The 13,034-nt window shown below is 39.0% G+C and overlaps 1 protein-coding gene across 3 annotated transcripts in view; it reads right to left on the bottom strand.

Annotated features, from left to right (window-relative positions):
* Positions 1-13,034, bottom strand: part of Hhat (hedgehog acyltransferase) — a 316,410-nt gene that overhangs the window by 259,030 nt on the left and 44,346 nt on the right. For all 3 annotated transcript variants that reach the window (XM_078022761.1, XM_040278701.2, XM_078022762.1), the window contains exon 4: positions 3,081-3,194. In XM_078022761.1, coding sequence (XP_077878887.1) covers positions 3,081-3,194 — 114 coding nt within the window. The remainder of the gene's footprint in view (positions 1-3,080; positions 3,195-13,034) is intronic.

Raw genomic sequence — 13,034 nt, 5'->3', positions numbered from 1 at the left:
TATCTATGGTAATCTGCTTTTCCATTCTTAATATTGTTTATTTGTACAGTCTCTTTTTTCTTGATCAATCTTGTCATTGATTATTTCATTCATTTCTGCTCTTTTGTTTTCCTTCCTTCTTTCTTTGCTGTTTCTACTCCTGCTCTATTTTTTCAGTTTATGTTGTACACTTAGCACATTAATTTCAGTCTTTCTACTTTAATATGAATATGTAGGATTATGTTTAATTCAGTACCACTCTTGCTGCATTTTACAAATGTTGATATCTAATTTTTTTCTATTTATCTACAAATACATTTAATTTCTAATAAGTTTTCTTCTTTGATGCACGAATTATTTTAAGGTATTTTTTTTTTTACTTTCTAGATAAACTAAGAGTTTTTAGGTCATTTTGTTACTACCTTCCAACTTAATTGCACTAGAATTAGAGGACATGATCTATATAAAACACATCCTTTGAAATGTGTTGGCCCAATATATAGTCATTTTGAACATTTTGTGTGTTCTTAAAAAGAATGTGAATTCTATGGGCTGGGGTTGGCTCAAATGGTAGAATGCTCACCTAGCACATGCGAGGCACTGGGTTCGATCCTCAGCACCACATAAAAATAAAATGAAGATATTGTATCCTCCTAAAACTAAAATATATGTATATATATTTTTTAAAAGAAGGTGGATTCTCCAGTGTTGAATGCAAAAACTTTTATATATGTATAGATTCTTTGTTTTATATATATATAGTATATATACACACACATACACACACACACAAACACACCACACACCTATATATGTGTGTACGTATATATAAACACACACACACATATATATACACATTTATATATATATATGTATTTTGTGCATACATTGATTTATATGTGTATTTTTTATATGAAGCTTATTAGTTGTATGGTTCTTCAGTGGGTTTTTTTACTCCACAGAATATCGATTATTGAAGGAGTTATATTAAAACCTCTCCCTATAATCACTGACTTACTTATTTTTATTATGGTTCTGATTTTTCTTTATATATTTTAAAGTAAACAAATTTACACTTGTGATATATTCCCAAACTCCCTATTATTAAACAATGAACCTCTTTGTCACTAGTAATGCCATTTGCCAGCTACGAAGAAAACTGTACCAGTATTTTGTTAGGGGATATAGGAGTTTGTATTTGCCTAGAATATCTTTTCCCACCTTTTACTTTCAAACTTCGTTTCCTTCTGTTTTAAACATATCTAGTTAAGAAGCACATCTCTGGATTTTGTTGTTTTTTTTGCTTTCCTTTATTTCTGAGTGTTTTTTTAAATCTAGTCTGACAATCTTCATCTTTTTAAAGAATCCATTTATTCCGATGGCAATTACTAACATATTTTTATCTATTTCTTCCATCTCTTTTGCGTTTTCATCTCTTTTTTCCCACATTTTATCTTTACCTTTAGTGACGAAATTTCTAACAAATGAAGCTCATCATATTTTAATGAAGGGAAGGAATTATAGTTTCTTACCAACTCTATTTTGCAGAGAATGACAAATTAAGATTCAATGGGAAACACATTCCTAATGTTAGAAAGCTGATTAATGACAAAGCCAAGGGCCAAACATGAGTAACACAGCATCTGGTACTCTCCCACTACTTCACTGGTCCTTAACCAGGGCTATAATAGAAAGATTCGACATCTTACTATAGACTGTCTGCAAAGCACTTCAAAGTAAGGTGAAAGACAAGTGCTAAGCTACTCATTTGCACATGGGAAATCTAAGACTTAAAGACATTTATAGTATCTATAAGCAGAGAAACTCTGTATTATAAATAAAAGTCTTAAATTTCTAGAAATTCTGAAGTTCTGGGAAAAAAAGAAACTAAATAGATGTTTATAAAGGAAAAATATGAAAAAATATAATAATAAATACACTATTTATTATTAGTTTTGCTCAGAAAGTTGCATGAAATTTAAATATATTCAGATCTGACAGCATTTTATATTTTAGTTTTTGCCACTTTAGAAGATGGAAACAAACACTTGAGTACAAAAAAGTAATTGATATTATATTTAACTTTAAGAAAGTTGGCATGCTGTTGGGATTTCTGATTTTCCAGAATGAGAAGCCAGCCTAGAAAGTAACAATTTTCAAGAAAGAGCTGAAAAAAAGTCCAGGGCACATCTGTAATCACATGGTACCTGTTCCTCAGTTTCCCTTTCTGGTCTCCCTCCCAGAAGCTGCTTCTGATCCTCGGTGTCATCACCTTCATGAACCTCTGAGAATCAAACATGCTTCCTGAGTTGAATTTTAAGTCGGTTTGCTTGTGTTTTGTTTTCACCTTACAGATTTTGAAGCACAGACTCATTTTTATTTTTACATTAAAATTTGAGATTAGGTAAGAAGCAAGTCTCAGAGGATCCTGGGCAAAAGCCAGACTCCTGGTATGATAGAGCAATCCTCTGGTACCTCAGGACTAAGAAAAGGGTCACAATTCTGCCTCCTGTGAAAGCACTTCATTATTATTAACACATATTATTTGTACACATTTATGGGCTTTACTGTGACATTTCTATATGGTGCCTTGACCATGACCATCCTCCTTCCCTCCACCCTTTCTTGCCCTATTCCCCTTCCCTAATAGTCTCTGTTATGCTTACATAGCACTTCTCAAATATCGATTTTAAAGAATCCCTTTTCCTGTAATTCAGGCCAAGGTGAGAACAAAATGCTACTGGAATTCTGATCTAAAACATCCACAATAGCACACCTTACTTGACACTAAAATTATGCTCACATCTTAATGAAATCATTCACTTGCTTTTAAACTTGTAAGTGAAACCATGTAGATTCTCCCCATCAGGTGGCTCTTTACAAGATCATTTGATCAGCAATGATCTTAGAGAACACTACCTGAAGTTAGTTTCACCCTCTTGTTCCATGCCTTAAAAAAAATTACTTGGAGGAAATACATTCAGGATGAGAACATAAGACACCTTTATCTTAAAGGTCAATACCTGTGTCTCTTGATTCTGAGCTCAGAACTCCACAAAAAGCTAAGCAGAAAGAGGCTTAAAAGGAAATGATGCACATACCTTCCTTACAAGCAGTGTGGCCATTTGAGACACTACCATATGGCCAAGGAAGAGCCACACCAGTCTCTGCTTCGCCCATTCCATCCAGAAGCTCCACTCAAAATCGGTTGGGTCCTAAATAGGTTGAAAGAGGAGTTGATACTATCAGAGAGATTTTAGCACATGTCTGAGTCAGAACGTAAGTTTCAGTGAATAACACAACTTCAAAGAAGATCAATTTGAGCCTAAATCTGTAAAATAGTATTTATCTACTTTTAACCATTCCCCACGCAATGACCCTCCACCCATCCTAAACTATTCCCTCCAGTCTGGCTGGTCTTGGGGCCAATCTCCAAATAAACCTCACATTTTCTCTATAATTCAGTATCTTTTGCTAAAGTTGGCCCCTTGGGACCCTCTATGGGATAGAAGCTATTACCATCCCCAATTTGTAAAAGATGAAACAGGCTTAAGGACATCAATTCATTTACTGAAGGTCACAAAGATAATACAAGTAATGAATTGAGGCTGTCTCTGTTTAGACACCAAGACGCCTCCTTTAACAACAGAATGTAAATTGGACACTAATAAAAGCACTTACGGTCTGTCATGTTAAATCTTGCTGTCATTTACAGGCAGCAGGGTAACTGAATAGAGAAATTAGCCAATTTTATATAAACTGAAAGAAAGGATGAGAGATCCACTTCCCTTCCCCTGGAGAAGTTCTGCATCAATGGAGGGCTCTGTGTCTGCATCTGTACCAGGTCCCATATCTCTATGCTGCACCCTGGCAGGGGCAGATGGAAACCTCCGACAGCAACAGACATGAGGACACCTGGGAGCCAGCATCTAAAAGCCATAGCCTCAGGAGCCCCAGGGGAAATCATGGTGGCCAAGTTGAGCATGGAGAAAACAAACACAGCTATCGGCCACCCTAAGGCAGGGCAGGCTTGGCCACCGAGCAGCACCATCATGATGGAGTCAGAATCTTCTAGTAAATTGTGTGGGTGGGGAAGGAATGTTCCAATGACTACTGATATTAAACGCTTTTTTTATGGATCTCTGTAAATGGATCTTGGAGACCCACTTAATTGGATTTAGCAGTGAAAACTGTTTTTGCACCTGAAAATAAAGAAGTAATTGTATACCAGTTATATATGTTATAAAAGTTCTATTTTCTAGAAAAACCTATCTTGATTCATATCAGATATGAATGCTAAGGGAACAAACCTCAAAGACTTAGCCTAAGACCCCAAATCTACCCTCACATTTGTTGTGATGACCTTGAGACATAACCTTTCTGTTCTGTTTCTTCACATGACGATAGCATTTATTGGTATTTATGAGATTTAAATAAGAACATATTCAAAAAGAAATGTTACCTGCTATTCCCTTATAGTCCCATGAGTGCCCCATCCAGTTTTTTTTTAATTTTTTTCATTGTTGATAGATTTCTTTTTTTATTTGTTTATATGTAGTGCTGAGGATCGAACCCAGTGCCTCACACATGCCAGGTAAGTGCACTACCACTGAGCCACAGCCACAGCCCCCGCCCTATCCATGTTAACCACCAGCCAAGACTATACCATATTTACTTTTTGCCTCTTGTTTAAAAAAATAGTTTTTCCTATTTTTACAAATAAATAAATATGATTCTATGTGTTCTCTAATAATGCATGCTCCCCACACCCCCAAGGTGCTAATACACACACAACCTCCTCGGAGAATCCTTGTCCCCTGCTGAAAATCATGGAGCTAGTAGAATTCCTTCTATTTAGAGACAGCACCACATAGCCAGGCAGCAGAGCAGAAAACTCAAACCATTAATCTGTCTCTCCATTCCTGATCCAGAACTACTGCCCCATCTCTAAATTTCCAAATTAGCTAAAGGTAAGCAAATTTAAAGTTCATGTGATAAGGCCATGCTGGTAAATACCACTCTCGTAACAGAGATAAAGGCCAAAAGACACCAAAAACCAAAATTGAGTATTTTTATTATACCATTCAAAAAAGACTCTGACATTTTAGCTTTATAAGTGGCACACATCTGTAATCCCTGCTGCTCGGGAGAATGAGGCAGGACAATTGCAAGTTTAAAACCAGCCTCAACAATGGTGAGACACTAAATAACTCAGTAAGACCCTGTCTCTAAATAAAATACAAAATAAGACTGGGGATGTGGCTCAGTGGTTAACTGTGCCCCTCAGTTCAATCCCCAGTACCAAAAAATAGAAATAACTTTATATGTATGTATGTGTATATATAGATATATACACATACATACATACACACACACACACATATATAATGTTTTTGAACACTAAGAAATTTCATTTAGTATCCATGACCCCAGTCTTAATTATACTTCAAAACTTTTCCAAGTTTAAGTTTTTAGGGGGTGAAATTATATAAGCAACAACACCAACTTTCTTTCCATTAGAAAGCCAGAACTACTGAAAATTCTGTGCTGATAAAATCCCATCAACAAAAATTATATAATCTTTCCCTAATTCTTTCAGAAAATATTCATTTAAAAGAAAAATGACTTTCCTGGCATCCCCAATAAATATTTTTGAGAACCCCCAAAAGAGAAAAACATATATATGTATTTATATATATATATATATATATATATATATATATTGGTATGACCAAAGATCTACCACCCAGAGGGTGCCTCATTAACACCCCCTAAACCCAAAGCCAGCCCAGCAACCTATACAAAAAAGTACTCAATAAACAGTACAGGGGCTAGGGATGTGGCGTGCGACCCGGGTTCGATCCTCAGCACCACATACAAAGATGTTGTGTCCGCAGAAAACTAAAAAATAAATATTAAAAATTCTCTCTCTCTCTCTCTCTCTCTCTCTCTCTCTCTCTCTCTCTCTCTCTCCCCCCTCTCTCTCTCTCTCTCTCTAAAAAATAAATAAATAAACAGTACAATTCAATACTTAAATCTACATCACAGATGCCCGACATTCAGTAGGCCTTTAAAGTGGTCAGGGGTGTGGAAGGAGCAGAGAAGTCAGGCAGCCCAAGACCTCCTCATATTTCTGCCCTTGTTTGAACATGAACAAGCCACCTACTACGTGGGCCTGAGTCTCCTTGTTGGTACCATGAAGAGCTGAACTAACACAGTGTCTAAGATTCCTCTCAGAGGGTAGAAGAAACAGTTACTTTCTAGGACAGAAGCCCTGGGGAGCACTGGTCACCCACCCTCCCATGGGCTGACCTGGCTGAGAAGGGGTGATCTCCCATCTTCCATCCCACATGACCAGGGAAAAAGGTTAAAAGAAAACGTTCTTGGCAAATGAGGACTTAGACTATCAATTCACTGCTGATAAAAATCCTTCCACTTTCCTGCATGAATTTTCATTACCCTTAAACCTGGCCAGATCCTAACGCCAGCATTCTGGTCTCTTGGTGGGGTATACACTGTCATCACAGGGGGGAGGCTAGGACCTGATTTCTGTGCTTTGTCTTGCATTCCCCCATACAATCCTGAAGCAAGCCACAGGCCCCGAAGCCTATCTTCTAGCTGCAGACGACAAATGTGGCTAAAAAGTCCAGGTCAATAGACTAAAATATTGTTAAATTGCCAAGCGCCAAGCACAATCTCAAAGCAAGATGTCACAAAAAAAAGAAGAGAAATTCGCCCTCAGCCATATCATTCACACCAAATTGTCACTCAGTCCATGAATTATCTCCCATCTGCAGTGAGTATGATCAGGAGCGTTCTTTTACTATACGTATGGATGGCATAACTTCCCATTGGCTCAGATGTCCACAGCTACAAAGGAAGCAGCTTCTAGAGAAGCCATGGAAGAGTCTCAGCAACAGCACATCAATTAGTCATTGTTATCCAGGAAAAACTGGGAGTCACTGTGAATCTCATTCCTGCCTTTGCTGTGTGCAGGACCTACTGTAGTCCTGGGATCTATTCTCTGCCAGTTCAGGTTTATTCCATGCATTCTGTCCCCTCTGCATAACACCACAATAATAAGTTGAAGATCCTACCTCATCTTGTCACTCCTACCACCAGATATTCTTCATGCTTCTCCTAAGCATTCCAGAGAAGCCTTTTCAATGAGACTCCTGGCAGTTCTTCGTAACCTAGACCATCTACCCCACTACTATCCTACCTGCTCTGTCCCCCTCATCCCACATTACAACATACTAACCATTACCCAAAAGTGCCATGTCCACATGGTTGGGCCTTCTCCCTCTGTTTGGGGAAATTATCACCCAAACACCCTGTTAATGACAGCCTACCATACAGGTCTTAGCTTAGGCAGAAGCCTTCTCCTAAGTCACCTGTTCCCACTCTGGATTCAGTGTCCCTCACCAGGACCTTCATCCAGACAGTCTCCCACATTGCACTGTGGTTGCAGGCCACTAGACTACAAGTTTCTCTTTTGACACTTAGCATTGTCTCCCCCAGTAAATAAACAAACTAGACACTTGAGGAAAGTGTGTTGAAAAGATTAACTGAATACACACTATTATACATGGTTCAAATCATTGATAAGAACCTGGCATAAGCACTGACTATTGAGAAAGGGGAAGAAGAATTACAAAAGGTAGAGAATCTGGGACCTGCCCTTGAATGCCATTATAAACACAGGTAGCAAACATAATAAACTCACAGAATATTTGTGGTAGATGATCTGTTCTGCCTATTACCTGCACGAATCAAGGCCTACTTTCTGATACATCACTCACTCATTTTAGAAACAAGGAAAAAAAAACAGTACTATTACAACAGATGATCCATCATGGTTCAATTATAAGAATTAAATAAATTAAATATGGAAAACACTTAGAAGAATGTCTGGCATTTATTAAATACTATAGACATGTTCATTAAGTAAATATGTAAACAAAGAAACTCTATTTTACTTTGATAGCCCCAGAAACAATAAATCCAACAGTTTCCAAGCCGCACATACTCAAACCCATGGAGACACCTATGGGTGAAACATAAGAGAGTAGAGCTGTTCAAGCTCCCAACTCCAACCAAAAGAAAGGGCAGCATCCATATTCAGAGAAGCTGTGACTTCCAAAATGCCATGGGAAAGCAACCATGTTAATCTTTTCCTCAAAAGAAGATTCCTGTTCTCTATGGCAGACGCTGCTGTTGGACTCAATCATCATAGCTCCAGTCCCTTCTAGCATGACTTCCTACACAATAGAGGTGAGGTTCAGAACTACATATCCCAGAATTCCTTGTGGCTGGCATGTCTGCAAATGGCCTAGCTTCAGAGGAAACAATTCACTGTGACTTTGAAGGTAAAAAGAATATAACATAACATATAGGCTGTGAGATACATCTGGAAGAATGGTGGCAGAGACCCTTTGATTGTTCTTCAGCAGCCATGCTAGAGACACCAGGGTCTGATCAATCCAGGGGTGCTGGGGCTTCCTGGGGTGACGCTTTTGCTAGTGCACCCACAGCACAGGTTCTCAAACCAGCAGCTGAACAGCAGCAGTAGTTTTGTAGAGTGGCTCTGGAAACTCACTTATTGTTGCTCCTGCAGCCCTTTTAATTATTGTGAAATACCTTCAAATCCTTGCAATAATTGTTCTTCTTTTTTAAATGTCTGGATTGGATTCTGTTGTCTGCAATAAACTTCAATTAACATACTATGAAGAAATAAATGCTTCTTCTGATTGGTATCCGGCTCTAGATTTATAAAATGAGCATTATGAACATAATGTCCTTTAAAGAACATTATTCTGAAATAAATCTATTCAATTGAAGAAAATACCAGTTAGGTCAATCCGTTAAGTGTTCAAGAACTGAGCTGGGTCCAATGGTGCACACCTGTAATCACAGCTACTCAGGCAGCAGGAGAAATCCACGTTTTCCAGCCTGAGCAACTTAACAAGACACTAATGGTGAAGGGAAGGTATGTTCAGTGATAGAGGACCCCCAGGTTCAATCTGCAGCACTGCCCCCCCAAAAAAAAAAAACAGATATAAAGGCAGTAAACGCTTGTCACAGCAGATTCACCAATGCACCTATTTATGTATTCCAAAACAAACCAAAAAACGACCTGCCTTCCTCACCAATTTGTATTTTTTTCCTCACACAGTGAAAATGGTAGAGAGCTAAACATAAATATAATTACTTCTTTCCTTACCCTCAGATCCAACATGTTGCAAAAACAAAACACAAGAGAAACACTGGGCATTTTTGTGTATCTAAGTCCCAACAACATTATTTGCTTATTACTTGCTTTGAGATTATGCCTGATTCCTAATTACACTGAGTAAAACTTTCCCTGTGATCAGAGAAAACCTTTAAAAGGTTCTCAAAATCACAAATGTTTCCTTGCACGTTCAAAGGCTACAAACCCACCTTAATGGTCTATAAATCTCCAGACGAGAAACACAAAAGGAGACTAATTTTGTAGAAATTCTACAAAGAAGAAGCACTGCTCTCTGGATGAACTCAGGCTAATGATTCACCGAGCAATTATTGGAAGAGTTTTCTTTTTCTTTCAACAGCTGCTTTGCTATTTCTAAAATCATTTGAACTAAATCATTTTACTGCTCACCATTTCCAGAGACAATACCCTCTCTCAACTAAAACTCCTTAAAGGTAAAATGCTTTCACTAATAAAACTTTTTTTCCTGCAAAGAGCAGAGTCTGTGCTGAAACATCTTTTCCATCTGTACAAATGAAGATATTTACAAGGGTGGAAATGGTACCAAGAAGAGAGGTACAAACAGCACCAATCTGTGTGCCATGCCCAATTTCTTCAATGCCCTCACCACCTAAGACAGGTAAATTGATCCAGGGTATGATGGCAGAGGAAAAGAGGTTCATGAAAGAAGGAAAGAGAAGCCCTCTTAAGAGGACTTGATTGACTCATGATGACCTAATCAATGCGGGTAAATTCTTTGAATATTTTCAACCCAACTGCCAACCTGAAGTCCATAACAGCTTCTGGTCACAACAACTCTTTACTCACCTAATTCTTAGAAGTTACCCTGGATTATGAAAGACTAACATATCCTTGATTTAACATGGATAGATTTGTTTCCCTGATTTATCTGTTTTATGTTCCTCCCTTTCTTCCTGAAGCTCACAAAGAATAAATCTGTATTGGTCCATTTTCTTTTCTATTTGTTGTAACATATTTGCATATGCATACAATATAACAACATCAGTCCATTTTCTGTTACTACAACAAAATAACTGAAGCTGGGTGCTTTATAAAGAAAAAAAGGTTTATTAGCTAACAGTTTTGGAGGTTTGAGGGCCTAGAACCAGATATTGGAAGGACCTCATGGTGGATGGCATCATGGCAGGAATGCATGTGAGAAGAAGATATCACATGGCAATTTAGAAAGCTGGAGAGAAGCTGGTATTTTGTGAAAAGTAAGTAAATTTCGTATGAGAACATGCCTTGGGTGGCCAAATGTCCTCCTACTAGGCCCTTCTTCTTAAAGGTCCCATCACCTTTTAACATCACCATACTGGAGACCAGGCTTCCTGCACAGCAACCACTGGGGACACACTCCAGCCACATCCAAACTATAGCACAAGGTTTGAAAAGAAGCATTAAATTCCAGGATGAAGTCAAAGGCATGAAAACTACATGATTTCCCCCACCCTTTTCCAAACCGGAAAAACACTATGTTTTCTATAAGGTATATGGGGGAAGAAAGAACTGTAAACAGTGAGCAGGACTGAGAAATAAGTCAGGGATCACGAAAAATGTAAGAGCTTGGAATGACTAGAAATCAAACTGCACAAACTCACAAGACTCCCCAGGGACACACTCTGCTAACAAATCATGCAGCTGATTCAAGTCACTTCTCCAGAACACCAAAGAAACAAGGTATGTCCCAATAACAAAGAAAATGAAGATCTCTATCCCCCCCCCCCAGGGACCAGAGCCTCCGACAAGCTCTCAGACACTATGGTTTCTGCCCAGGAAATCATTGCCCATTCAAGCAAGCTGGTTTGCACACAAGATCTCCAAGTGGCCGGATGTGGTGCACACCTATAATCCCAGCAGCTCAGGAGGCGGAGGCAGGAGGATCATGAGTTCAAAGCCAGCCTCAGCAATTTCTTGAGACACTAAGCAATTCAATGAGAACTTGTCTCTAAATAAAATATTTTTAAAAAGGTTGAAGATGTGGTTCAGTGGTTAACTCAGTGCCTCTGAGTTCAATCCCCAGTACCAAATAAAAGAAAAGAAAAAAACCTCTGAGTGGATGCACACTGGCCAACTAGAGCTCCAGATGGAATTTTAAAATCTCAGAGGTTGCCAGTGCAGAAGGCCAGTGAAGAAGTCAGCCTGATCAAACAGAAATGAAGGAAAACTCAGCCTCTTGGCCCTCCATCGGGGGGGAAGAGAGGAGAATTCTTCATAATCCCAGATACCGACTGTTTTAGTCAGCTTTTTTTTTCACTGCTGTGACCAAAAGACCTAACTAGAACGATTTTAGGAGGAAAAACTTATGTGGGACTCATGGTTCCAGAGGCTTCAGTTCCTAAATAGCCTATTTCATTCCTCAGGACTCAAAGTGAGGCAGAACATCACGGCAGAAGGGTATGGTGGAGGGAAGTGGGTCACATGATAATTAGAAAGCAGAGAGAGAGAGAGAGAGAGAGAGAGAGAGAGAGAGAGAGAGACAGAGAGAGAGAGAGAGAGAGAGAGAGAGAGAGAGACTCCACTTGCCAGATGCAAAGTATACACCCACAGGCATGCCCCCAACACCTACCTCCTCCAGCCATACCATACCTGCCTTCAGTTACAACTCAATTGATTCCCATCAGGGGATGAATTCGTTGATGGGGTTCACTCTCTCATAACCCAATCACTTCACCTGTGAATGTTCTTGCATTGTCTCACACATGAGGTTTTCGGGGACACCTCACATCCAAACCACAGCACCACCTTGCTCCAATGTATAAAGACCAGAAATGTAGTAAGCAACTGAGGTTAGATGAAGAGACTCTCCCACACACCTCCATCTGCCCATTTTGCCCTTTAGTTGTTCAAGTTATCCAAGAGCATCTCTGAGCAGGGTCAGTGCTATGGTTAATATGGAGGGTGAGTGTGTCCCCCAAAGGTTCATGTGCCAACAGCTTGGTCTTGGGTGTGGTGCTGTTGAGAGATAGTGGGACCTTTAATGTGAGGCCAAGTGGAAGGTAATTAGGTCACTCAGGATATCACCCTCTGAAGACATTAGTATCGTTCTCACGGGGCCCTGATTCGTTCTCTAGAGAACAGACTATTATAAAATAAGGCCTCCTCATGGTTTAGCTTCTGTATCCATCTGGTTTCCATTCTATATCTCCATCATGTTGTGACCCAGCCAAGTGGGCCCTCACCAGAGAACAAACCGATGGAGCCACCTGCCCTTGGACTTTCAGCCTCTGAACCTGTGAGCTGAAAAAGAAAAGAAAAACCTCTTTTCTTTCTAAGTACTCAGCTTCAAGTATTTTACTATAGCAACAAAAAAAAATGTACTAATGCATTTTCTGGGAGAGTACCTGAGAGAGTGGGAACAAAGACAAACAAGACCAAAGACTCATCCCATCTTCAGGACACACAGCCTTCATCATCTCTCTTCAGAAAATTATTGTGTGCTAATAAAATGGTTTATGTTTGATATCATGACTAAAAAATCTACTTTAAACATTTTGGCATGCGTACTTTGAATTCCAGGCAAGATACAATAGCTACATTTTCCCCTCTCCCACCAAGAACAACACAGTATCTAGAAAATAATCATCAGAAGACTCTGAGAGGTGGGAAGAAGAGGGCAGGTTAGCCAGGGACATCAGGACTTGAGAAATGACAACCAACAAAATAAAGTTAACTAAATAAAATAACTCACTGAAAGGACTTACTAGTAGAAGATGATGATATAAGAATCATTGAACCTAAGGATGGTTCAGTAGAAATTATGCTATCTGAATAACAGAGAGAAAATAGGCAAAAATTTAACAAA

Source organism: Ictidomys tridecemlineatus, chromosome 10 (assembly GCF_052094955.1).
Source record: "Ictidomys tridecemlineatus isolate mIctTri1 chromosome 10, mIctTri1.hap1, whole genome shotgun sequence".
In the NCBI taxonomy this organism is placed as follows: domain Eukaryota; kingdom Metazoa; phylum Chordata; class Mammalia; order Rodentia; family Sciuridae; genus Ictidomys; species Ictidomys tridecemlineatus.
Note: the sequence above shows the minus strand (reverse complement) of the source record. Positions and strands in the feature narration are given on the sequence as shown.